The 27,809-nt window shown below is 39.3% G+C and overlaps 1 protein-coding gene and 1 long non-coding RNA gene across 5 annotated transcripts in view; one reads left to right on the top strand and one right to left on the bottom strand.

Moving 5' to 3' along the window:
* Nucleotides 1-27,809, top strand: part of LOC121059684 — a 106,775-nt gene that overhangs the window by 67,641 nt on the left and 11,325 nt on the right. The window contains exon 2 of one of the 2 annotated variants that reach the window (XR_005814609.1): nucleotides 15,522-15,769. The exons of the other annotated variant lie outside the window; for it this stretch is intronic. This is a non-coding gene — a long non-coding RNA (uncharacterized LOC121059684). The remainder of the gene's footprint in view (nucleotides 1-15,521; nucleotides 15,770-27,809) is intronic. 2 annotated transcript variants of the gene reach the window in all.
* On the bottom strand, nucleotides 29-27,085 carry SLC5A7 (solute carrier family 5 member 7). Of its 3 annotated transcripts, XM_040536764.1 has the most exons (10): nucleotides 26,796-27,085; nucleotides 25,666-25,888; nucleotides 20,780-20,893; nucleotides 17,531-17,686; nucleotides 14,204-14,284; nucleotides 13,820-13,968; nucleotides 8,816-8,959; nucleotides 6,748-6,901; nucleotides 5,412-5,629; nucleotides 29-4,669 (listed from the first exon to the last, which is right to left on the bottom strand). In XM_040536764.1, exons 2-10 carry the CDS (start codon nucleotides 25,841-25,843, stop codon nucleotides 4,046-4,048), a joined length of 1,818 nt encoding a protein of 605 aa, XP_040392698.1. In that variant the 5' UTR covers nucleotides 25,844-25,888; nucleotides 26,796-27,085; the 3' UTR covers nucleotides 29-4,045. The 3 variants fall into 3 exon arrangements, with proteins under 3 accessions (XP_040392698.1, XP_040392716.1, XP_040392708.1); XM_040536782.1 differs by lacking the exon at nucleotides 14,204-14,284 and having other exon boundaries at nucleotides 26,796-27,008; XM_040536774.1 differs by lacking the exon at nucleotides 26,796-27,085 and having other exon boundaries at nucleotides 25,666-26,238.

The raw sequence follows: 27,809 nt of genomic DNA, 5'->3' as shown, positions 1-27,809 counted from the left end.
ACATAAAATCTCTGGTGACGCTGAGCGATAATAAAATAAATGCCTTTATTTTTAATAGATGGACAAAACAGACCCAAAACTAGACAGTATTTTCCTGAATTGCATGGGCACTATTGAATACAATACAAATGATGTTAAAACATATATATCTATATTATGCTTCTTATCTGCTTTGTTAGTTATAGTCTTTATATAACATCTCTGACACAGACAAAAATATACTTTTTTATTTTTAACAACAGCCACAAATACTGCCCTGATTAATAACAGACTTACAATAACTCACTGTCTAACTGCACATGGTACTTGATCAAATATGCTTGAAGGGCAGAAGGGAAAATGAGTAACAATTTTTTTCCTACGAGAAATAGTTGAAATCCTAAATTATTGCACTATAAGAAAATAAAAGACTAAGTCTGACTTTTACTTTATTTGATCACTTAATGTTTACATTCAGTTCAGGTTCACAAAAGCATGTTTTATTTATAATACATATACTATCCCATATGGACAAATATAGATGAAATTATAACTTTTTTGATGTCTCAGCTACGTATTGACTTTGATTTTATGAACACATTTCATGCAAAGGAGGTAAAAAAACCTGTCAAATAATTGTTATTCACAGATGTTAAGAATCCAAAAGTGAAGTGTATGATCTTGATATGAATATTTTATCTAGAAATCTTAGGCTCAGAAACAGTAACCTCTGTGTCTGAAAACGAGCTGTTTACTTCACTGATTGTAGACCAAATTTACTGCACACACTACTACTGTCTACAAATAGCAAAAGTGGAGAAGGAACATTTGATGATTCACAGGAAAATAAAGTCTACTTGAAGAATCACATCCTATTGGCATTTTGCTTGTAGAAACAACTTGGTTGTATTCTGTTCTCTCTCTCTCTCTCTCTCTTTTTTTTTTTTTTTCTTTTCTTGTCTTTTTTCTTTTTTTTTTTCTGCAGCTGTCATAGATACAGCCTTTGGTTATATGATCAGCTTTGTATAAATCTAATGGTAGGATAGATGAACTAAGGCAAGAAAACTTGTAAACAGACTTTGCATGGATTGTTTTAGTTTGGATTGTGAAATCATCCAGTCCACAGTGCAGCCCACCAGTGCAGCCACTGCAGCCATTGTTGGACTCATGCAAAGACACACACGGAGACTTGCCATGTAGAAAGCAGAGCTGAGGTCAAACTATGAACAGACTTCTGTGTTGCTTTTACCTTTTGCATGATAAACCTTCCATGGCTTGTAACAGTGCAATAACCTTTCAGTTTCCTCAGAGAGGACTGGAAAACCTTGTAGGAACCATTTTCTCCCAGAAAGTGTAGTTCCATCTAAACAGGAAAACTTGCAAAATCACAGTGATCTCACAAGAATATTCAATAGGACAAACAGTATAAAATATTCTGATAATGTTGAAAGCATCTGGGTTGAAATTTTTGGACCAACACATTTTAATTTTTCATTTAACATTTCATATTAAGCATTTTAAAAGCCTTTATGTTTTTATAGAAATGAGGGAATACAAGAGAATTAAAATACCTTAAAAGAGTCCAGCTGAATCCCCTTGCCCATTTCCCTCTCCTCCCACTCTTGAGAATTTTGAAATACATAATACAGAAATGCTGCTGGCCAATATGCAGCCTCTCATAGTGAAATTTTACCAATTCCTAGACAAAACAAAAGTAAGATAAAAATTTCAGGAAAATTTATAGGTAGCTGTCAATCAGGATCCCCTAACTTAATTTGAAACCTCAATGTAAAGCATTGGCTATGGAAGCAGGTAAAACTCACTTGGTATTTCCTCATAAAAAGGGATTCAGGCTAGTGGATTTGGGTCAGAAATGGATAATAATTCATCAGTGGCTCTGTTCTTCCCTCTCTTTCTTCCATGTGATTTCTTTCTGCTTCTCTTTTCCATTGTTCAATAGGCAATGAACAGTCTGGGCTTGTGTCTGGTTTGTGAGATCTGCAGCACCCTGAAATTCATCAGTAGCTTGTTCACTCACCCCAGAGGAACTTATATTTTCTTTGCTATATTGACTATTCTGGGGTTTGGTGTAGATCTTGATTTTGATTTCCTCCACCCAGAGCACACCCAATACTTGTTCACACAGTAATACTGCAGTTCACAATGCATACCCAGAACTCAAATGTAGTATTATTCCTAATGCACTGTATGCAGGAAAAAATAATATCTCTAAAATTAATTTTATCTACATATTAAATATATATATGCCATTAAAACTCCACAAAAGGAGCAAAAACATATCTAAGGATTCAACCTTGAGAAAGCTTATGTCAACACTGAATGTACAAGTTGATGGCTTCTTCCTTTAGCAGCAAAACCTATTCTTACTCTTTCTATCCTCCAGCATATTTCCTCCTGCTGTAGATGTTAAGAAGAAATTTTCACCAGTGACTAGCAAGAGGAGGATATCTGGATTTCACTTGCATGTTTTGTATCACGCGTAGATATTAAAAAGAATTACTGGAGCATAACTCTTAATTGTACTGACTATTAGATCTTCCACTGTGAAAGGCACAGTACCAATGAGGACAGACACAATCACCTCAGCCGTGGGCAAACGGAAACAAAATTGCATGTTCCCTGCTGGCCAGACCGAAGTCAGAAGAGGCTTAATCTCTCTACTTTGATGTTCCTAGCCAGCTGTACAATTTATGAGTGAAGTCACACCTTGGTCTGAATGCTGCTGGTGCTCCTCAGAGGCACGAAGTTTGCCCAGGAGGATAGCTGTTATAAAGGAGTCTAGTCTATATAGACAATGCTGTGTGTTTTGCTGTGCTTGTGGGTTCAGCTTTCCTTTCAGATCCCCTCCAAGCTGCTGCTGCTTCTGGAGGTGGACACTTATAGACATGGAAAGCTCTCCACCAAGCTTCTCTTCCCATAGGAAATCAATTTTTTGAGAAAAGGTGATTTTCCATGGAAAATTTACTCTTTCCAGAGTAATCCCAGCAAGTCCAACCCCAAAGACTTTTTGTTGTATTTGAGACTATGCTTTTTTTTTTTTTTTTTTTTTTTTTAAATAAGTGAAAAAGGGGCATTTTCCCCATGGAAAGCCCTTTAATCTTAATTTTTTCGAGCAGCCTCCTTCATTCTCTTTACTTTTCAATATTTGCTCCATTGTTGTGGTTGCTCGGTGCCAGACTGATTTGCTTAGTGTTCATTTTGATGATAAATCAAGATAAGGCTTCTTTCTACAACATTGCAAAGTTCTATTCAGTTCATAAAAGTTCTGTCATTTTTCACAAGTTGAGTTTCAACTCCAATTATTGCTTTAAAATTGTTGTTATCCTCCATTGGTGACAGCCACTAAACACAGGAAAAAGAACACCTATAATTACATGCTTTGCTTAAGGTCATCTTGCATTAGGTATAACATCACTTTAAACCTGTGATTTAATCTTCTTTTTTTAATGAATATGTAATGTTTAGCACTCCCATAAGGAATTTATTAATATTTGCACATTTTGCTGTCTTATACAAATTATAAAATACTAGATTTGTATTCTTTGAAACACTTTATGAGGAAAAGAATACCAGACCAAAAACCCAAGGAAGTTATATATCTGTCTGCCCAGGCAACTAGCTGTTTAGTAATAAATCACTTATAGCTGTGACAATATATTTTCATACAATTCCAATAAAATGTTGACTGATAGTATTTTAAAGTGACTGTATTATAATTTCTTCATATGATGTCTTAGCTAAATAACTGTTGCACTTTTCTCCTACTTACATTTTCAATTGTAAATATTTTTTTAATTACATAGTGTATAGTTCTGGGTGTAAAGAAAGGGATCCGAGTGTATCTTTCAGTAAACAGACTATGATCTTATCCAACATGTCAGATAACACCAGCTAAGAGTTCCTCCTATGGGCTGCTCCTGCTCATAGAACCAACTTAAAGTGGTATTTTATTCCAAAGTTTTGTTTTTCTTCTGATAAAATGCCTCTGACTATTCTTTGTAGAATACCCTGCTTTGCATTGCTTTGTCTGTGGGTATAGGACTTTTTAATTATCTTCAGTGTTGGACAGCTCTGGACTTGAATCAACATAATTAAAGGCTTCCTTGTTTGTGAATGTTGAAGTCAAAGTCAGACTGTGTCGTGGATTTACAGGTGCAAGTTCGTTTAATACAATATTGTCACTTTTTACAAGAGTTGCTTTGTCCATGTGTTCTCTGCTGTACCTCGCAACCACAGCATCAAGGAAGTCCAGCTTTGGTGGTAAAGTCCCACTCTCAAATAAGTATTTGGCTATGTAGGAGACTATAATGTTAGTAAAGAAGGAGGTAAGCATTGCAAGTGTTTTAAATGGGAATCGCTGGATATAGATATTGTTTTCATCTGGATAGCAGCCAGGATAGTAGATCAAGGGCTGAAGGTAAAGGTACGGTTCTCCTCCAGTTATTCTGAGAACGAGGCCAAATAAATATCCTGCAATGGCACCATAGGTGTTGGTTCCTTTAATAAATAGCACACAGAGGAGCTGAGGGAATATGATGATATAAACAAGGTCAGAGCTGAGGTACCACAGGCCGTAAACAGATGAAGCCAGCAGTGCCATTGCTGTTGCTGATGCTCCAAACAGAAAAACAGTGATTCTCATGACCCATACGATTTCCCTGTCTGAGGCCTGCAAAAAAAGTGCAGTGTTAGGTGTTTTTTTGTGGTAATATACATATGCTTTCATTTACGAGCAGAGTGTGTATAAGACACTACATTGTAAAAGGAAATTTTGCAAGACATTCAATAATATTTACAAACTAGTATCTCTATCTCAAGCACAGGAAAAAAAACAAGGGGTGTGGTTGTCAAGTTATTAATCTTTGTTTGTTTGGAAAAAGTTGGGAAATTTGATAGTGTGTCAAAGAAAAAACAACAACAGAGTTGTAGAAATAACTTTTAAAAATAACCACAATATGGATCAACAAGAAAAAAACATCTGTCAGTATTTTTTCTCCATTTCCTAAGAAAATCTGTAACTCACTAGCCTGTTCTGTGCCTTTCCTCTGTGTCAAATGATTTCCTAAGAAATCAGTAATTCAGAAAGATGCCTCATTTCATTAAGTATTTTAGGTAAAACTTAGGGTTGCAACACTAATTAGGAGCTGTTTAGAATAAACTCCAGTGCCATGAAAACACTTGAAAGCTGTCTCCCCTGATCTTTTTCAACTGTGTCATCGGTTACAACCATAAATATTTTGTGACTTTCAATTTACTCAATATACTGTTAGGAAAGAAATGCTATACTTTTTCTACTCATAGGCAGGAATGTGGAGGAGGTGTTTCATTAAGAAATGACTCTCTGTGCTTCACCTAGTAAAAGTCTCACTGAAAATTTTCTCTAAAAATAAAAAATGGAAATGTAATCTCACATTTTGCCGAAATGAGAGCTGGTAAATGTTCCGAGCAAACATAGAACTTGCTGATAAAATCGAAGAGTCAGCCGATGACATGACGGCAGCAGATACCGCACCAAGGCCAAAGAATGAGATATAGACTGGACAAAGGTACTGGAGCACAATCGGTAAAATCATATCCGCTTCTTTTTTAGTCATGGGGTCAGGGACACCGTACTCAGTCTGATTCCAGGCTGCAACATGGACACCAGTGTGTTGTGAGTAATGTGCAGTCATCAGCTACAGTATAGCTTTACTTCATGTATAGTAAAATATTTATATTGCTACATTTTCATTTGTATTCGGTGACTGAATTTGCTTGGGCTGGACCTAAGCATTTGAGAGAGGCACAGTCCCACTGATTTCTGTTAGGCAGATTTAATTCTGCTCAGCATTTTTCCTTACCTCTAAGCTAAGTTTGACCACATCCTGTGGTAATGCAGTAGAATGTGTAGTATTAAATCTACACGACCCATAAACACCGTTTTCCTCAGTAAAATCAACCTGAGATCCAAGTTCATTTGTGATGTGTTTAACTACTCACTTGAATTATTACAGGTTCAAAGCTCAAAGCTTCGTATTAAACATTTTAATAGAGCTTTTCTAACAGCTGAGCTACATGGTCACTGCAATAGGGACAACTCTCACTATGACAACAAAGGTGACAAGGGTGTTTTGATCAAGACAATAAATTCCTGATAAATGACTTTCCTGAAACAACTAGAATAAAACCACAGTCACTTTACACTTATAACTGTTATGATAAAATAAAAATACTAGCAACTAACTCAAGAAAATGTGAGAGAACCAGCCCTGCAGACCCCCAGGTCAGTGCAGCAGGAGGGCAGGAGGTGCTCCAGGCATGCAGCAGCAGTTCCCCTGCAGCCTGTGGAGCAGCCCCTGGTGGAGCAGGCTGTCCCCCTGCAGCCCATGGATCCCACATGGAGCAGATCTCCATGCTGCAGCCCATGCATGCAGTTGCCCCTGGTGGAGCAGGTGGATGTGGCCTGGAGGAGGCTGCAGCCCATGGAGAGCCCCTGCTGTAGTGCTGCTCAGGGGGAAGATGTAGAAGAAGATGTATGGTGGGAAGGTATTTTTAGTTTGCTTTTAGTTTCTCACTGTACTAGCCTGCTAGGCAACAAATTATATTAATCTCCCTATGCTGAGTCTGTTCTGCCCATGATGGTAACTGTTGAATGATCTACCTGTTCTCATCTCAGACCATGAGATTTTTTTTTTCTTAATGGGAAAAACTTAAAAACTTAATGGGGTTTTTACACATTTATTATACTACTCATTTTTAATCATTTACCTGTGGATGCTCCAATTGCACCAATGAGTATTGCAGGAAGAGCCATCACAAGACAGCCAAAAGCAGCCAGAAATGACAAAACTTGAGCATATGTGGCAGATGATGAAGAAAGAACCCGCTGGAAATATGCTTGCCATGGGATTCCTCCTAATGTCTGCAAAAACAATGGACAACGTCCTGTTATTGAGGGCTGACACTTTTTCTTTGCTATCATCATATAGAGAGTACATAGAAACATCTCTTGAATGCTGAAAGCTGTGCTGCTGCTCTTTCATTTACTTATTAAATATCAGACAGTTAGTAATAGCCATAACTTGCATTCTTGCAAGTAATGTTAAACCTTTGTAAGACTACTTAAATCCCACTCTTCTAGACAAGTTTTCCTTTGTACAATTAGCAACAACACTTCACATTTGTGTAGCTCTGTAATCTCAAGGTATTGTGAGCTGCATAAATATTTGATGAAGCCTTACAAAAATTTTTAAAATAGTATTGGTATATCTCATATTTGGAGAACTTGGCTTCCAGAACCCTTCTCTCCTCAAAATTAGGTTAGTTACTGATAGAATTTGAAAGCAAAATTTTATCTTCCACTGTGAATGCATGTGATCATCTAAACAAGACAACAAGTTCTGTGTACATTCAACCTGAGAATCTGAAAATAATTCTTCCACTGTCTTGATCAAATATGATACCACTATAAATTATGTGCAAAGCAGTAAAAGAATGTTTTATTTTATGGTGGTAACTCTTCTCTTGTTTTGGGTATATATAAATGAAAATCCTGATTAGACTTAAAGTTATACCTGCAAAATATGATATAAAGGAAAAGTTATGCCTGCAAAATATGATATAAAGGATTCTTATCAAAGGCTGAAAAACAAGTGCTAAAATTCTCTCTTTGGAGCAACATTTGAATAGCCTCCACTACGTAAATAACTGCCTATGACTAAACAGTATGGAAAGAAAACAAAGCAAATTGCTCACTAAACATGAACAGTCCAGTTCTACACACTAAACGAGGCAGGAGGCATTTGGATCTAATAGTGTGTATCCAGGTGTTTCATATATGCTTCATGCACACACAGGGATCAAATGAATGTTTCACAGGCAACTCAGATTTTGACATACTATTTATGAGTGCTTTCCTTTGCAGTATTAATAACATTCCCCTAACAAAGCTTTCAAAATATGTGTAAATTTATTGAGCTCTAATAAAACAAACAAGATGAAAAGGAAATGTGTCACAATTTTGCAACATCAGAGCTTTCCTTTGTTCATCAGCAGAGATGAAACCTTCAAACTTTCAACACAGAATTCAGCTACTTGTGCTAATGCCATACATTTGCTCTCTGAGAATGTCTAAAAAAACCTAAACTGGATAAAATGATGCATTTTACTAACTCTATTGTCAGAAAACTCTGAAGATTTTTGGCTGAGATTGTTTAAAAAAATACAGACAAAGAAATCACAAAGTAGAGTATGATAACAAGTGCTGTAGAGTTGCTCAGGGACACTGAGAATGGAAAATGTTTTCTAACGGAAAGCACTTAATATCCACCAATCCCATGTGTAATATATGGGTGTTAAATAATGAAAACCCTCAGTTCATTCTGGCATGTGTGTGTATGAATTCATCCATCCATCTCTGCAAAGCTTCTGCTACATCACCTTCACCTTAAGGAATATTTAATCATTTGTGTAATGTATTTATTGCCTTCTGCAATATATAAATTACTTTGCCAAGAATGACATCAGTTAAGTATTAGCCACATACTTTTAATTAATTTTAGCATAAGTCAAGTCTTGCAGCCTGATGATATTTAAATTGCATTCCTGGCACTGCTGACTTTGACAGTCATGCCACAATATTGTACTGATATTTCACTGAAATCGTTCAAATGTGCAGAAATATTTAGCAGGAGTCAAGAGGGTAAGAGTTTTCAGGTTGCTGGAAACTCGGATACACTCTGCTTTTGCTTTTTTTTTTTTTTTTTTTGTTCAGCTGTAACAGTAACTCAGTGTAAGCACTTAGATGCTTCATTCCTTCACACAAACCATCACTTACCAGTAAAAGAAAATTGTCCAGCCATGTGTAAATGTCAAGTGAGTTGATAGATCCGAGCCAAGGTGCTTGGTGCACCTGGTGCACAGCTGTGAACCCAATGTCTGTTACTGCAGGATGGGACATCGCAAAGGGTACACTGATCCACTGTAACCAAAGAGAAACACTCTGTTCAATTATAATGTAGGCATGATAAACCCAAGAAATTATATTAACTTTGGTTTGTTTCTCTTCTTCTTGCATGCTGCAAATCAAATTACAAGTTCACGTGAAGAATAGTCAGACTACGTGCCAGAGGAACATCTCCAAAATCCGGAGAGCTTGGTAAGAGATAGCTTACCTCTGTCCCGGACAGTATGAGTGTGAGTAGAGAATTAATCAGTGTAAATCATACCACCAGCAGGAAAGACACATTTATATATTTTCATTATGTTTTCCCTAAACTCCGCATATAGTCTTTACACCCTTTCCTGAACCACACTATAGAGCAATATCTACATATAAAAGCATGCAAAAGATTCAGGATTTCTCAGTATAGGGGGATGAGACATCACAAACACAACTGCAGAATTGGAAATTTGTTTCTAATTCAACAAAACTGTATCATAACAAGAGAGGGGTGCTTTTGGTGAATCTCCAGATCTCTTGCTCCAAAACAGAATCATAGAATGGCTTGGGTTGGAAGGGACCTCAAAGATTGTCTAGTTTCAACCCCCCTGCCATGGGCTGGTAGCCACCCACCAGATCAGGTTGCCCAGGGCCTTGTCCATCTTGGCCTTGAACACCTCCAGGAATGGGGCATCCACAACTTCTCTGGGCAGCCTGTTCCAGTGCCTCACCACCCTCTTTCTTCATAAGAGAGATCCTCCAGCCCTCTGATCATCTTCATGGCCCTCCTCTGGACCCTCTCTAACAGATCAACATCCTTCTTGTGCTGGGGGCCCCAGACCTGGATACAACACTCCAAGTGGCAGAGAGGAGGGGGACAATCACCTCCCTTGACATGCTGGCCATTCCTCTGTTGATGCAGCCCAGGATGCAGTTGGCCTTCTGGGCTGCAAGCTTGCACTGCGTGTCAAGCTTTTTGTCCATCAGAACTCCCAAGTGCTTCTCTGCAGAGCTGGTCGTAATGAGTTCTTCTCCCAGTCTGTACTCAGGATTGCTCTGACCCAGGTGCAGTATCTTCCACTTGGACTTGTTGAACCTCATTAAATTCACATGGACCCCATTTTTATAGCTTGTCCAGGTCCCTTTGGATGGCATCTCTTCCTTCTTTGGTATCAACTGCACCACTCAGCTTGGTGTTATCTGCAAACTTGCTGAGGGTGCACTTGATCCCATTGTCTATGTCATTGATAAAGATATTAAACAGCACTGGTCTCAAGAAAGACCCCTGAGGGACACCACTCATCACCGGCCTCCACTTGTACATAGAGCCATTGACTACCACTCTCTGGGTGCGGCCTTCAAGCCAATTCCTTATCCACCCTTCAAATCCAATTTGGAGATTGGGATGTCATGTGAGACTGTATCAAAAGTCTTAGAGAAGTCCAGGTAGATGACATCAGTTGGTATAAATATATTTATATGATATATATATATATATATATAAAATACTCAATACACTATGTGTAAAATACTCAATACACAATGTGTTACAGCACTTTTTTACCTCAAGAACAATTTCACTCTGGGTTCTTCACTATTTTCAGTTTCTGTGTTTTTAATCTGGAGCATCAGTTGTGAAATTCTTCCTGGAAACAATTTCTGCCAGAAGATGGATTTCCTTCATCAACAGACTTTTTGTGCATTTACTTTCCAACTAATTTTTCAGTGATAGCTCAGTAATTTCTTACCAAGTAAGAACTTGGTAGTTCTTAACTGAAATGAAAACCAGTCTTTATGCTCTCTGGAGCAGACCATTGCAAGCAAAACATCCTTAAGCCTTCAGCAATATCCAAATATAAGCAGATTACCACAGTCCAAATGATTAGATTTAAGTGCATGGAGGTGCAAGGAGATGGGAAATCAAACATCCTCCTCTTTGTTGCACACTAATTGCAACCACTTGTGATGAAGACATGAATTATTGCTATGTTTTGCAGCTCTGCCTATTAATTGGGATGTTTATCAAGTACAGTTTCTCAGTTACATATTAAACTTTGCAAATTTAAGCACTTGGATGGAAAATTTTGCTTCTCAGTGTGCTTAGGCTTTTCTGGAAAATATCACCAAAATGTTTCAACCAAGATATTTGGAGGAAAAAATAAATATATTGCCAAAATGAAAGGATACTAATACTTTTTTTTTTTTTTTGAGAAATTTACAGCGAACGATGATGTCAAATGGATTTATTGTTCTTTTTGAATCTTAAGTCTCATACATGTCAAAGATGAGCTTCTGAAGAGATGTAGTTTGCACATACTCAGATGAGATTTTCATGGGGTAAATTTCTGAAGGTCCATATGCAGCCTCCATGCCACAGCCCAGGATTTAATAGGGACTGCATTGCAAACACATTATGAGCTTTTGTAATCCGTTCTGGCTCCTGACAGCAACCTAGCTCTTGGTGATCTCAAGGACTACTTCTATATTAGAAAATATAACAAGTCAAGACACTTTATCTGGCCCTGCAGTTCACTGTCATGTCACAGCTCACATCTGTACATCTAGGTTTCCTTTCCCTGCTGAAAAAGACAGCTCTGAACTGCTCCTGGGAGTTACCTGGGAAAGCACTAGTTTGCATGGGCCAAAACAGTGCCAGGACTGTCAACAATTAAATAGTATAGATGATCTTATATTTTTACCTAGGCACTGTTTAGCTTGCTAACACAGACATAATCCTAAATTCTCTCCTCTTGCCCAATTTATTCTTTGAGCTCTTTCTAATGAGAGTAGGAAAATCACTTTTTTGAATGGAGCAAAAATAAAACAACAGCTTGTGGAAGTGAAGTAGAAATTGGGACTTTATGTTGTGACTAGGAGCTCAGGGGTAGAAGTAAAAGGATTTGGAACTGGTGGGACTGAAAACTCAGAAAAAAAAATGGACTTCTACATGACAGCTAAGAGTTTAGAATGGAGAATTAATAATATAGGTGAGATGAAGAGGCAGTAAATAGTGTGGGTACAGCACAGAATCAGGGAATGACTGACTAGACAAGGTAAAGACAGGCTGGAGCAGAGAATTGCAGTTGTGGGTACAGGAGAGTGAGAAGGGAAGGAGAGAAACTACATGGGGTTGTATGGAGAAAACCAGTGAAGTACATGGGGTGCCTGGGCTGGGCCAGTGTTTACAGCTGCATAAGGAAGAGACTGTGCCTGAAATGAGGAGCCAGGGTAGCAAACAGAAGTGATTATAACAAGCATCGCCTCTCTGTTAAGGAATAGATATTAGAGGAATAAGCAGTAAAGCTCTGCGCCAGCAGGAATACAAACTGCTCCAGAGTCTGTAGGGGAAGCTGGGACATTGAGCCTATAACATCTGCTGCTGTGACACTTGCTGTGAAAGTGTTCCATCTCATCTAAAACCACCTCACCTACAGCATGACCATTTAGGTGCTATCTGAAGCTTCCAGCTTCTCATGACTCCTACGGTAATGCATATGATTTCTTCTACATGACGTTATTATTTCATATTTTAAATGGGAAATTACATATAGTGCCCAACCTGGATAAAAAGAACACTATTAAAGCTACAGAACCAACCATATAGAAAACTGCTACACAACCTTTGTTTGTCTTCCCCTCCCTGTAAGGTTCACGCTGCCTTTAATTACAGGATCTCATGTTATTATTCCCACAGGATGAGGGTCTTTAGTAGTGCATGAGTGATTTACTTCATTTTGGGAATTTCTGTAATGTACACCATCTGTGGAAACTGAATGGTTCACAAATATTAACATGCACGTTAGGGAAGGAGACAGTATTTTCCCCACTGTGCAGGTGAAGAAAAGAAGTGTGAGAGAAGAAGCTCTGGAATAACTTCTCATCGGAGGTGGCCAGCTGGAACTTGGATTTGCTTTTTCAGAGTATTTAGCAGCATTCCCACGAAGCCAGTTACAACTGGGAATGCTTAGCACTTCTGCAAATAAGGCCACAGGCCTCATGATAAGACACCACAGAGTGAGGACCCACACAGGGTTGGCTAGTGGCCACCTGTGCAAGCACTGGCTGAAGCAATTTCCCTAGGAGCCCAGAAACTCCAGTGAAAGTGGAGAAACAACCCTAGGTCCCCCAAGGCACAATTCAGCTCCTTCACCTTGAGCCACCCTTTTATTTCAGCCTGTCACAGTTCTCTGCACAACCGTGACAATCTATTACTGGCACTGGCAAGCAAAGACAGCAACTACTTTGATTGCAGCCTTGTGATCTGACCCCTGGTTGCACTGATGTTTTTCAGAGAAGAGTCAAAGAACAGTAGTAAAATGGGAAAAGGCTGCCCACAAGCATATCATTGATAACTGATGGACAAATCATACTGTCATATTTGAATGGCAGGGTCCTCTGGTGATACTCCCCAGACTATGGTCTCCAAGGTCAGTGGAGAAAAAAGAGGGAAAAACCCAGAAGATGATTTAAAGCTGGAGGTTAACTAAGTTGTGTGAGTAGGTGACAGCAATAGGAAAGAGAAGTAGGAGAGTGTCGGTTGCACAGGTTCAATTCCAGCGTTTCTGGACTGTTTTACTGACTGTTCTCTGCATCTGATGTCTCCTTCCAGTGCCTGTGATATGGTCTTATGGGCAGATAGGGAAGGAATCAGAACCAGTACTATTCTGAGTTAGATGCTCAGCAGGAAATTTACCTCTTGTCAGCAGTATTGTCAGAGTATGGGCTGTACATTGGTGTAAATACAGATTCTAAAGTCATTGCTCTGCGAGTGGAGATATTTCTTCTCTGCACTCTCAGTGAAGGCACAGTTCCAAAATCTCAGCTGGGCAACAGGTCTAAGTATTTGTCATAATTCTCAAGGAAAAATCTTCAACAGAGGGGAAAAAAAGCCAAACTTACCAGCCCCAGGAAGATGCAGAATAGCTGAACTACATCGGTGTAGGCCACAGAATAAAGCCCACCCACAAGAGTGTACATAGTTGCAATCAGGGCAGAAACAATGACTGAAATATTGATATTAATGTCAATGATCACACTTATGGTGGCACCTGTGGGGAAAAAAAACAAAACACTGTGTTAGTGTATGTCACAGAATGATGAGAAGGTTCGCCTCTGTCAGGTTGTGTATACCAGTACTGGTCTGCTATCCAGTCTGACACTGCAAAAGCATGAAGACATAACCCCCTCTATCTTCTGACATCCCTTCTGCACCTTTGATAGGAGTGGGAAAAGGAAGACTCCTGTTGGTCTAAATTTAAGATCTATCATTTTGCAAGTTCTTACCAAATGGAGAAGAGAAGGGTCCCAACAGCTTTTCCTTACTTACAGAACTGCTCAAGCTCTGCAAAGACTGCAATCTTCTGCCTGGGGAAAAGAAGCCACATATAGACACCTGAAGCCTCCCTGGATGAGTTACAGCTGCATAGGAACAAGTGTATAAATGCAGTAAAGATACTCTTTTGTATCTCACTTGTGCTCTCAGCTGGTCCCTTTTGACTAGGGAAGAAATGGTAGAGAAGGTATCAGCTACCGAGACAATCATTCACTGACTTTTCTAAAGCATCTTTGAACTATTTACATGGGAGAAAGTTGGGTTTCTTTGCAAACTGGAGAATTCAACAACCATTGTTGACCTAGAAAACAAGCACTTCTGCAAGCACCATCAAACAAGATTTCATTGTAGAAAACAGACCACAATGTTGAGCTTGCCAGTCAGTCTCCACAAAACAGCTTGTAGAATCAACGTCATCAGTTTATCTATATTATGGGAGACAGTGTCAAAAGGTCTTGCTGGTATCTACAAGACGCACTGCTCTCCCTTTGTGGACCAGGCCAGTCAGCTCATCATGGAACGAATCAAGTTAGTCAGGCATTTTTTCCCCTTCATAAATCCATGCTGACTCCTCCCAATCCTCCTGTTATCCTTCAATTGTTTGGAAGCATTTTCCAAGTTTATTTGCTTCATCACCTTCTCAGGGATCAAGATGAGGCTGACCAGCCTTTGGTTCTCTGTGCCCTCCATCTTGACCTTAACAGTGGGAGTGGCATTTTTTATTTGTATTTCTTCCAGTCTTCAAGAACATCCCTGATCACCACAATCTTTAGAATATTACTGATTGTGTCCTGGCAATGCCATCAACCAGCTCACTCAGCAATGCATCTTGTGAAGTCCCACAGACTTGTGTCTGTTCAGTCTGTTTAAACGTTTCCTAACCTGATCCTTTTCCAGCAAGTCTCCCTAGCCCTGAACATTCCTAGGGTTTTCAGGGTCTGGATATTCCTGAAGGTTGGTTTTACCAGCAAAGAGTGAGGCAAGAGGCAGTAAGTACCTCAGCCTTCTCCATATCCTTTGACCTCAGGTCTCCTGTCCCATTCAACAGCAGGCCTATATGTTACCTAGTTTATGTACGTTTAGGAACCATTCTTATTGCCCTCTATTGTCAGATTCAAACGTGTATGGACTTTGGCGTTTCTAAACCCATCCCAAAATGCTCAGGTAACATTTCAGTATTCCTTCCAGGTAACCTCTCCTTGCTTCTGCATTTGAATGCTTCCTTTTTATGTCTGATTCTAGCCGGGAGCTCCTTTTTCATCCATGCAGGCCTTCTGACACCTTTGCTTGTTTTCCTGATCATCGGGGTGGACTGTTCATGGAGGAGGTGATCCATGAATATCAATTGATTCTCCTGAACCCCTGTTCTCCCAAGTGTCATCTCCCATGGGATTTCTCCAAGAAGACCCCTGAAGAGACCAAAATCTACTTTCCTGAAATTTGTTGCTGTGATCCTGCTTTTTGCCTTGTTCCTTCCTCTCAGGACCCTGAACTCCACCATCTCCTGAATACTGCAGGTAAGGCTACCCGCAGCCTTCACATCTCTAACTATTTCTTCCTTGTTTGTAAGTATCAGGTTCAGCAGAGCAATGCCATCCATTGGTTCCCTGGTTATTTTTGCCAGGAAATTGTCAGTGTATTCCAGAAGTCTCCTGAAATTTTTGTGTCCTCCAGCAGCATGCTTCCAGCTGCTATCAAGGTGTTTATACACTTTTCTTAGATGTATTAGCTATTTCAAGTGATTGCAGTCTTTTAACCCTATGTTTAAAATTTCCTCTCTTTCTAATTAGGATAATTTAAATTAAATGCTTAGCAATAACTTTTAGTCCTTGCAGATATGGCAGGTGAATATTCTTGACTAGATAGGTGGAAAAGTTCTGGCAGTACAACACAGCATGATGTGTGGTATATGAGTTGCAGAGAGCTGACAGATGGCTTTTTGTTCTACAGTGAGCCTTCAAGATTCATGTGTCTCAGAATTACAGGCTTGAACTTCTTTCACGAACTGAAAGTCCTGTCTTTCCCTTCTATAACCCTGCCAAGCAAGGAATCATGAGTAAGATCAACAAGTGAAGAGTACTGGGGTTAAACATTCATCAGTGAGGACAGATGTGCAAATCAGGAGATATAATATAAATAGGTCTATTCACAGATAGTTAAAATTTTCAAAGACCTTTATTGTCACTGATAGTCTTTAGCTGTCAGCTGTTAATATAAAGCTACTAGAAAGGTATTCACATCACTTGCTTTGAAATATCACAGATTAGCTTGTCCTCAATCAAAAAGAAAGTATATTCCAAATACTCAGAGAGTTCTTCAAGCTATTCAACTCCTATCACCTCAGCATGTAGTTTGTTCTTAGTCCTTTAAGGGTTTTGTGATGAAATTGTGGTAAACAAGCTCCCCATTGCTTTGCAGTTCATCAGAGCACAGTTGGAGAGTACCTTCAAAATTTATTTTCTGTTTAAAATAGCTTGTGCTAGAAAGCATTGCCACATGCATGTGCACTATGAGTATGATTAGCTGGTAAAAGTCAACTGCTGGTGCTTCAGCTCAAGGGCTTTCTTACTTCTTGAAGGGATTGCTAAATTCAAACCTGAAATATAATTAAAAACCCTGGAAACTGATTTATTTTTCAGGACTGGATGAGAAGTTGCATGATTTTCTATTGAGTCATAGTTCCACTAATTCTCTGTATCCTTTCTTGAATCCTAAACATTTTCTTCATTTTGTCTAGTAGAAAGCCATGTCAGATAGAATAATACTTAAATTTATTTATCTGCATCTTGATTTACTTCTATTATTTGTGCTATGGAAAGTTGTCTTTTTTTTTTTTAATGCAAAAGATTATTTTGTTTAGATGCATTGTCAACGATGTTCCATATTTTTCAGGGAAATTTTAGCTGTCTCTTGTGGTCTCAATGGTATAAAAAAGAAGCTCAATCAGCCTTGACATAAAAGGAATACTTGCAATGACTCATGTCACCCTCACTGTTAAGGGAAATTTGTGGCTAAATCTTTCCATGCTGCTTTGACAAGGGACCACTTAAGGGTACCTGAAAATGAATAGATAGCTTGCATGTCTTTCCATTACCAAAATAATCAATGGAGTGTCATTATTAGTTTTGACTACTGGTTACCATAGGACCAAGACAACTTCCACACTCTGCGTCATTGGTTAGGATAGTTAGCATTTGAAACCAGGCTTTTATGTAGTTCTGATTTTCTTAATCATTTACAACCATTACAAGTTAATTTTTATAATGCTAATTCCTTACCTAAGGCTGAGAAGATGGCAGCAGCCCAGAACATTTCTCCCATTAAAGCTGGAATAAACAGGAGACCTCCCATCCTTTTTCCATAAATCTGCTGAAAAGGGTCTAGCATTGTCACATAGCCTTTGGATCGCATGGGTTTTGCAAAAAAACGACCACCTACAAAGAAAAGTAGCAGAAGGCTGCAGTGGAAAAATGTGTTGCTATTAAAGGGTAAAACATAGAATTTGAATTAAAGGTACATATATATATTCATACTTTTTTTTTTTTTTTTTTTTTTTTTTTTTTTTTAAGAAATAGGTACAATTAAAATATCTGCTGGGAACTCTAACCTTACATCTATCTACAGAGTTACATAAGCAAACTCACACTATTCATGTCTACAGTGTGATAATGAAAAATTAGTGTTTTATTTTGTCTGGTTCAGTTTACTCCACCTGCCACTAGGGATGCTGTCAGGGTTTTGTGTAATTTTGTATCAGCCTAAGGAAATGGTTTTTTACCTAATTCTGTTCATACTTAGAGCAGAACCTAGCATGACTATGGGTCTGATTTCTTTATATGAGGCTACTCTAAAAATAAAACTGTCTGGGATTACTGGATCAGAAATATGAGTTCACACATGGTATAGTATGCACACAGCAAGTGTGATTCTTCCAGGACAATTCAGATTTATAATGTATGCTTAAATCAACCCTACTCCACCTGGAGGGTAGGTCAAAAGCCTTCTGGGCTCTGCAGGTGTCAGGCTCCCTGAACATTCATCATTCACTTATTTCTGTGCACGTTCAGAAATTTTGATAAATCACAATTCTGCTCTGCCTGGCTTGCATATGTGCTGTATATGTACATAAATGTACAAAGTCCTCATATTTCTAACATATTTCTAATATACAATCTACAAATTCCTTCTGGTTGAGAGGAAAAAAAAAAGGAAAAAAAGGATACATCTCTGAAAAGCTGAAACAGCATAACCTGTGTTGTTAATACTTGCGCGTCTACAGCTAAGTAGACTTCTCTCACAGTAAAACTGCTGAAATACAATACATAAACTACATTTAAAAAACTATAAGACCAGGGAGATCCTAATAAGATCAACTGTACAGTATTTGGAGACCTTTAGTTAGGTTCTTCATCACAAGATATGTGATCTATCCATTGTATTGTCCAGAAGATTTTTTGAATTTCTCTGTCTTACCTTATACCATTGACATTTCTTCATTTCATTAAGTTTCCTGAACAGAAGGTACTTGCTTACCAATCACAATGTATTTATACCCCTTGTGTTACACTCTCTTTAGACAGGTAGTTTTCAGGCAGAAAACCTCCAGATTTTTTTTCTACTATTTTTGCATTGTTCATGAATCCCATTCCTATTCTACTCGTTATATCATCACTACAAAATACAGCTAAAACAGGAAAAAAAGTCACTGGTAATATAATCTATTAGGCCATTCAAACACCTGTCAAAGGTAATAGGAGATATGTTAACCTTTAGAATTGAATTGCTTGAAAAATTAGAAAAAATGCTATGCAGCAGAGCATTGAATTACAAGGAAGATTGATTTAATCTTAAATCTTTCAGTCTGAAACAATAATATTTCTTCTATGGTTCTATTATTGTATTTATAATTTTTTAAAGTGTAAACAACACTTCCTCCTACCCCTAAATCTTCACGTACAGATCATACCTACAGCAATGCTTTCCTTGCTGTGCTCTACAAAGGGATGTGTGGTCACATGATGTAGATGTTTATTTTGTTCTCTGCAGTGGCCTACACTTATCAGTTCAGGAAAAAAATGTGGATTTCATTAAAACAACGACAACAACAACAAAAACAGCTGGAAATGAGGTGAGTGTCTAACTCACCCCCTATTATTAATTTTGCCAATTCTACAGAGGTTATGAGCCTGGAAGATGCTCGTGGCTATGATCTTAATGATCACTTAATGACACAGATCGATCATGACCCTCATGACCTCAAAATGACATCAACTGATCTTCAAGCAGACATCTACCATTACTGTTTGCCTTACAGGAAATAACGCTGCTGTCAGGGATGGGAACTACTATTGGAACTAGAGCTGGCCTGCATACACCAGGGAGAAACATGCATCATGTGGAAGGTTTCTGCCTGGGAAGTGAGGAGAACCAGGGCAGACCATAGGAAAGCACTTCCAAGGGGAAAATGAGTTGTACAGGAAGAAACAATAGGGGCAAGAAGAGCTGGAAAAGAAACCAAAGGGAACAAAGGGACAGACTAGCTGAGAGGACCATGAGAAAAGGCTTGAAATAGACCGAGAGGCTAAGTATTATTAAAAGTCTAATATACCAGTAGTATTAATAAAAGATGAAAAACACAGGATCATTTTTGCAAACATATTCTTTCTAAGCAGTTGCACCAGTACTTCCCTTAGGGACATGATCTGTTCACAAACAGAAGATGCACTTGACGGCTTTGTGGAGCATTCATTTACAAGGCAACATTTCTGTTATGAGCTGCTCCATGCAGCTGAGACATTATTAGAGATTTTTTTAATTGATATTAAGAAAAGTAAGGAAGGTCTGAGAATAAATTTGGGGAGTTACAGAACACAGCATTAAAATTACAATGCTGCCTGTATCTTACACACCGACCCTACACACAACAAGATTCAGTATTTGCATTTTGGCACATGATTTGGAGTTTTTTACTACAGTTAAAAGGACATTTAACAAATTTTAAGGCAACAAACTGGTTCTGCTCCAGACTACCTGCCTAAAATTAAGCAAGTTATTTATACTCTCACTGGAGATTTAAAGACATAAGTAGTTCTCTAATCTGCAAGGATATTTGCCACTCTTGAAGTCCAAGATTTAGAATATTATCTGATAATCTGAAAATCAGTAATCTGATATTATTTTCCAGATCACATAGGCTCTTAAAGAAAACCTGAATATATAAAACCAAGCACATACAATTAACACACCCCCAAACAAACAAACAAAATCCCTTTCTTATTATGACCCCCATAGATCACTATAGTGGTCATAATCATCTAGGTCTTGATGAGGCATTCAGGGGACTTGAGATATCAAACTACTCAAAGTGATTTCCCATTTTTCCTTTTAATAGCCTAAGCCTATCAGCAAAAGGGATCTAGTTTACCTCAGTGTCCTTTTATCAGACCCTAGTGGTGTCATTTCAGATGAAGGTCTTGTCATCAGAACTGTTTAAAATCAGAGACTGTTAGCTTTAGTTGCTTGCTTACCTAAAACCAGACTAAGGGAATAACCAATAGGTGCCTGAGCCCAAGCTAGACCATAGCCTGGGACGTATACAGCTTCCGCTGTCCCGTTGATGTAACCTCCTCCAACCCATGTGGCTGAAAAAGAAGAGATGAAAAAATATTTAATGCCCACAAAGAAGGAAAACCTTCCATGCTGTAGAATGAAATCATTATCACTTATAATATTACGATTTTTTATTATGTGTACTGTACAAGTCCCAGACATGACATCCTTCTATAGAATGTAGTCCTAATCCAAAAAAATTTACAACTTAAACATATGAAAGAGAAACCAGATGGACTCTGCACAGTCAGTGAAATGTGAGGCCCAAGTCCCTCACTACTTTTTTACAATGAGTGAAGCATATCAACTCATTAATCATTATCATTTTCTTTGTGTTAGTCCAAATGAAGGAGGGAGAGCAGAGGAAAAACAACAAAAAAATGACAGTCATCCCAGCTGAGAAAACTCAGAGCGTTTAAACTAGACAAGAGTTTAATTCATGCATCTTTTAACAGGGCCATTATGAAAAAAGTGCCTTTAAAATCTTACTAAATTTTAAATTGTGGCTACATGAAGCACATTTAGTAAATTCTGATTTCCCTGAGTAGGGAAATCCCTACATAGGGCTGTGATAGTTTTGTACTGCTATTTAAGTTATGAAATTGTCTCATTTATTTTTGTGTTCCCTGAAGATAATATTCCAGAAGTGAATTGTACTATCTGCAGTATTTCTGAACATTTGTCTAAGAAACAGCATTATTTTAGTATACTGTCCCCAGACTCTTAAAGAATTGATCCTCTGCCTTCAAGAGAAGTTTCTACATTTGAGAATTTTGGATCTACAGTATGTCTGAAAGAAATTCTCAAACGCAGAAATTTATTGTGATTGTACTTGCAAAAATCATTCATAATTAATTCTGTAGTGAAGTAATTTTCAGAATTTTGTGTCTCAGATGAAGAAATGGAGTTGGACACAAATGATGAAGAATTAATTAAAATTCCTAAAGAGCTTTAATGACAATCTAGCTGACCACTCTTTTCCACTTAACTGTTGTACGTCTCTATTACTACTTGATGCTAAATTACACCATGGCTTTAGAATCAAAGATCTCTGGAAGTTGCAGTGTTGCAATTGTCCCCCCTCCTGCATTTTGAAACACAGGAATAGACAGAACTGTTGTTGGAAATACTGTAATGGGCTTGTACAAAAAAAATGTATGCAGAGAAAATCTGCAACAAAAGGAGTGACCCCATGTATCCTCATGCAAAGAAGTGACCCCATGCATTGGCAGACCTTTGTCTCCCTCCCTGGAAAAAGCATGAGCACGAATACTGCATGAATGATACCCACTTCCAGATAGCAAAAGATATTCCATAGCCAAGGAAAAATGCTCAGCAGAACTGCAGCTGTGGTGCAAGAAGTCTTCAGCGTCCAGCATTGATTTGCCTGGGGTTGCCACTGAAAGGGTGTGTGCCCTCCAAGGAGATCTTGGAATGCTGTACCCAGCTCCCTAGTTTCTGCCTGGAGGGGATGAGGTCACTTCAGTTCTGTAGGATTTTGCAGGGCCATAGCCCTTCCCTGCCTGGGGACAGGAATGACACCCTATGGACGGGTATTGGTAGGTAGGCTGGCACGGAAGATTTAGCTCTCATTTTCTAATTGATTACTTCATTTCTTGGTTGGGAGTTTAAAAATTAGCTGCTGATCAATTTTTGTGTGCACATTGCTCTTCTGGAACACCTGTCAAGGACCCCAGAGCACTAGAAATGTGTTACACAGCTTTTTGTCAGGGGGTTAATGGATATACTCTTATCAGTAAATATATTAGAAAGAAAATAATGGGATATGGTAGGAGGGGATTTCATCCCAAGATATTAGTGTTCTGATCCTCAGTTTGCTAAGCCACAATTTAAAGTTAGTCTAATACCTTTTTTGGTGAAATTTTTTCTTTTTCTTTTTCTAAATCAGACAAAAGGAATATAAAATTTAATAATCTATAGAAACACTCATGTGGTAATCCATTTAATCCTCTCTTTGCCTGACATCTGAAGGACCCCAAACCGCTGCAAATACAAATGTCCATTTAAAATAACACCCTCAAAAACAATCAGGCAAATACTGAGGATATGCAGTGTAATTCTGCACTTAGTTCATTTGAGGAACAAAGAAAAGAATCTCAGAGTTCTTTAAATATATTGATATATATTAGCAGGTCAGATTTTTCTGGCACTTCTTTGTAAATGATTGCTTGTCCAACCACTCAAATTATTGAATCAATTGTCAAGTTCTGTAAGATGAAATTCCTGATCTAGTGATTAAAAAGCCCCAGAATATTGATAATATTCATATTATTTCTTTTATTCTTGTGGAAGGATACAAAGCTCCATCCAAGTAAAATGATAATTACATTAATAGATTATGACATTTTAGTGGCACTTGTAAGGATTTTAATTACATCATTTCAAATATTTCCTTTGTTAGGAATGTTCCTATGTTAGATCATTTTAATATGAGCAGTTGTGATCCATCAGAATTCAGGATTTTCCCTCCTGTTTTGATAGCTGCAGATATACTACACTTTCAGTCGAGTGCCAATCAACCTCCATGTTCAGGCATCTCAGTGGGTAGCTGGTATAGCTGTTTTCTTCAGGATCATAGTCTGAATCCATGTATGTCCATAGCCATTATTCATAGGGAGTGCACTTGCTTTAAAGCTTTTAAATGCCGTTTAGAAAATGAACTAAATACTCAGGAATCTCTAGTCCATCCTATGAAGTCGTGTTCCTTATGCTCTGAATGTTTTAAATTTATAGACTAAATCCTGTCATCCTCCCTTTTAAGTATGGAACATGGTAGAGTTTGTCTCAAGCAAGAAAGACAGAATTAATCATAATCCGAAGTGTTTCACGCACATATAAATAATATCCTTTCTATCCTTCTTCTCTTTAAATAAGTCTAGTTTTTCTTTTATAGATAGGCTTTGCTTTTTAATTCTTAGACAACTAAAGCTGTAAAATATCACAGTGGTTTTGTTATAGCTTTACAAACTACATATCCCAATCACTCTCACTGAGACAAAACATTAACTAGCCCCTGATTCCATAGGCTTGTGTCCACACCTGGCTCTACATGCAAGTTGTGGTTCCCCAAAAGTGAACGTGGAATTTAGTTGGCCTCTCAAGCTTTACTTGCCATATTTATGGAAGGTGGAGGTGAGAAAGTGTGTAAACCATGATATTTAAACCAGAGTGTTTTACCTGAGCAAGACTTTAGGATCAGTCTGATGCTCTACCACAGAGATGATATACTACATCATCTCCAAAGGTTGCATGAAATAGGATGAGCATGTGTGGGTGTGAATTGTGGTAGTTATAAAAGTTACCTCTTATGCAGCAAGCCTAATCTCAAGTCTCATCTCTGCTTCAGCTGTTACAAAAACTATTCCTGTAAGGTTGGATAAAGGAGACCAGAATTTGTGTCTTCTTCCACAGGCAAGGCTCTTAGTTACAGCCACCTGTGCGGGGGAATGTCTGTTTCATGTCTACTCCCCCAGTTTAATGATTACAGTTTTGTGGCAAGCAACATCTCTACAAAATATTCTGGTTTTGGTGCTCTTGAAACATTTAATGTGGCAGAAAACAGTCAAACCAGCTTTTGCTGTAAGTAGAACCTCGTCCATATCTGATGCCTCAGTAGCTGACGGATATATGGCTACTGAAGCATCAGATGTACTCCAGGACATTATAGCGAAGTGGTAACAGTAGAGCAACTGCCTGGCTTCAAACTTTAACAACTTTTGCAAACATCCTTTACTCTTTATCCAAATATTCAATCTTTCAATGAGGAAAATGACTCTACAAGAAGACAGGGACTACTCCCGATTAAAGAATACAGAAGTTTTGTTCAAGTTTTTATGCATCTCTTCCTTATTAGGTAAATGTGAAACCACTACAGGACAGAATGAAAACTCCCATAACCTCATAAATCAAATTTGGGAATTGAAAGGGCTTTGCCAGAATAGAATTTTAGAATATCAAAACAATGAAGCATGCTTAAATAAAATTAAATTGCTTAAATAAAAAGGGTGGGCCAATTCACTCTTCTTATAAAGTAGTTTTGTTCTGATCCCATCTGTTAGCTGCAAAACTTGAGATTTTGGATCACATTGTGAAACACTTGTTTACCCACATGTTATCTGGTTCAAATGGCTCTGGGAGTCAGACAGCACTGCTTACAAAATTAGTGAACTCATTCTTCACCGAGGCTTTTCTTACTGATAGTACTGTTCACAGCAATGTACTATTTTGTCAAACTGTTGAAAAAAAAAAAAAAAGAAAACTAAAAGAATCCACAAAATAAGTTTGCTTGTAGTCAGTGGACATATAAATTTAGATTATGCCAATTTCCTTTTAGAATCTTATTCTAAACTGATGCTGAACCCCTCTCCCTCAAATCTTTTTCCATATAAATTTTGCCTTACTGAGATAAGCAAAAATAACTCATGAATTTGGATGGCTTTAACAACAATAACAATTATTTTAAAACTGGATTTCTTATTAATCCATGGAACTCCTATATTTCTGTCAGAAACATATCTGTTCTACAGATGACTATAAAAGCAATGAATAAGAAATATAATATATTCTTCCTGTACAATTTTTAAACAGTTTTGTTATTTTTATCTAGATGTTACTTGGCTGTTCACTAAACACTATCAGCCGCAATTGGAAAAGAAAGTATAGATATTTTCTCCATTTTGTATTTAACATACAATTTATAGTTCTCTTTCATTCAGATGGAAAACCGACAAACTATACACCGGTTAGGAAAAAAAAAAAAAAGGGAAAAATTATTTTTACATACCAGTCATTGTAAATCCACCAACTAGCAAGCCAATGTCTCTTCCACCGACTATAATAGCTTCGCTGCGATCTCCTTCGCTGCCAGTGTTCTTGGTTTTCCAAGCAGCCCATATCCCAACTGCCAGGATAGCCAGGTAAAATACAACTATGGCCACCAGCCCTTCCACATGGAAAGGCATGTTGAAGTCCCGACTGTTTCCTTGATTGCTATTTCATTAAGACCTCTGGAGAAAATGCAACAATACGTCTGCTTTTAACAAACCTGCTAAGATGCTTTTTAGAATCAATACACAAAGAAAACTCAGATGGTTATTAAAGAGGCTGTTCTGGTGAATTTATGAAACGGGTCTTTCAGTTGTAATTGAAATTAAGTTTAAATACCAATTAAAACGCCTGTGGAGCAACAACCAACGACTGTAACCAGCGATTACGATGGAAAATGAATGATGTGGCTGAAAGCTATGCTGGTCTTAGAAATCTGTTAGAGAACTCAGAATTCTTTTAGTCACCAAGTCCCCAGTGCCAGGGAACTCTTCGTCAAGAAATGGTACATGGAATAGGGTAGAAGATCGTGGCCATGAGGGCTATTACCGAAGCCTCTAGTTAGAAGACAAGCCACTGAGCTTTTTCGAGTGATATAAGAACTATAGAGAAGTAATAAACACAACAGCAAAAGACGTCTGTTGGAGTCTACGTGTTGGGATGCTGAGTCTTTTCCTCCACCTGACATCTCCCACGTTTAAAATCTCCGCTTTCTCTTTGGTGATTTTCCAGCGGGGAAAAAGTATTAATCAATTCGCGCTCGCACTTTCAAGTGGAAAGCGTGCAAGCTGTCGAACGGCAGAAAAAGACGAGGAGGGCGAACCGCAGCGGGGGCAAACCCCGGGGCTCCCCTCCCCCCGGAGAGCCCTTTCCCGGAGCCCCCTTCCCCTCTCCGCTCCTCTCCCGCTGCCACCCCGCGGCGCCTACGAGACCCTCCCGCACCCCGACGGCTCCGTGCGGAGCCAGCCCTACCTGCCGGGGGTCTCCGCGGGGCTCCGCACCGCCCTGCTCGGCCCGCGCACCCCCCCGCCCGTCCGCCCCTTCCCACCGCGCCGTCGGGGAGCGGAGCCCCCCGGCCGCCCGCCCCACCTGAGCTCCGGCTCCGCGCTGCCCCGCAGCCCCCCGGGCACGGCCGCCCATCCCCGCGGGGCGGCGGAGGGGGTGAGGCTCGGGGGGCTGTGCCCCCGGCCCGGGTTTTGCCGCGGGGGGCGAAGGAGTAAGGTGGGAGCGTCTCTTTCCTTCCCTCCCCACCCCGCCCCCGGAGGTGCCGGCGGTGCACCGAGAGCTGAGGCTGCGGCGGGGGGCTCGTGGATTAAAAAGAGGAAAATGTCTTTATAAAGGAGGAGGGTTGAGTGGGGTGAGAGGACCGTGTCCGTCAGAGCTGGGGGGAGGAAGGGGGAAAGACGTCAGAGTGCTAAGGGACGTTGTGGGGAAGTAAGGATGACTCAAGGGAGAGTGATTGTCGTGCCATGGCAGGGAAACAGGGTCAGGAAGTAAAACTGGGGTGAGAAAACAAAAGGGAATGAGGGGGAGATGGGAAGGAACAGGATCGTGTGGAACCCAAGGGAAAGAGGAGGAAAAGAAAGCTGATCAATAGAGGCATGCTGAAAAAAGGGATGGAGAAGGGGGGGAAAGAAGATGTAGGGAGAGGGAAGGTGCACTCTGTGCTCTCTTTGCCCTACCTGGCACCCTTCCTGCACTGCCCTTGGACCCAGCATGGGGCAGACTACAGGGGGCTGATTGCAACCATCCTTCCCCACAGTTCCCTTCCAAACTGTTTTGCAGCTGTGTTTCCCACCACACAGTACTGCTGGTACTTGGGGGTCTCCACCCATTTTGCCATGCCTTTTTTAAAGCCCACCTGCAGAGCAATGGTAATATCAGATATTCTGTGAAAGAGCACTTGGCCTCTGTCTCCAAATGATGTTGGATCAATGGGCTCCTAAGGGCTGAAAATGAGGGTACACATGCAAAGAGGACCCATACATGTTGTTGCCCCAGTTTTTACCAAGGGAAGGTCACGCTGAGCTTCACCAGTTGCTATCAGCCCGTGAGAGGCAGGTAACATGGGTTGTTGGTCCAGGCAGGATAGAAAAGTAGAGA

The sequence above is a fragment of the Cygnus olor genome, chromosome 1 (genome assembly GCF_009769625.2).
Source record: "Cygnus olor isolate bCygOlo1 chromosome 1, bCygOlo1.pri.v2, whole genome shotgun sequence".
NCBI lineage: Eukaryota > Metazoa > Chordata > Aves > Anseriformes > Anatidae > Cygnus > Cygnus olor.
The sequence above is the reverse complement of the archived record's forward strand: the minus strand, read 5'-3'. Positions and strand labels throughout refer to the sequence as shown.

Bases quoted from the DNA above. Each gene is read 5' to 3' on its own strand.
- SLC5A7 (XM_040536764.1), bottom strand. From the start codon at position 25,843: ATGCCTTTCCATGTGGAAGGGCTGGTGGCCATAGTTGTATTTTACCTG. The intron at 13,969-14,203 runs GTAAGAACTTGC...TTTTCCCCACAG, and splicing joins ACCCTTCTCTTCTCCATTTG to GTGCCACCATAAGTGTGATC. The intron at 4,670-5,411 runs GTGAGATTACAT...CTTTTTTTGCAG, and splicing joins AGCTCTCATTTCGGCAAAAT to GCCTCAGACAGGGAAATCGT.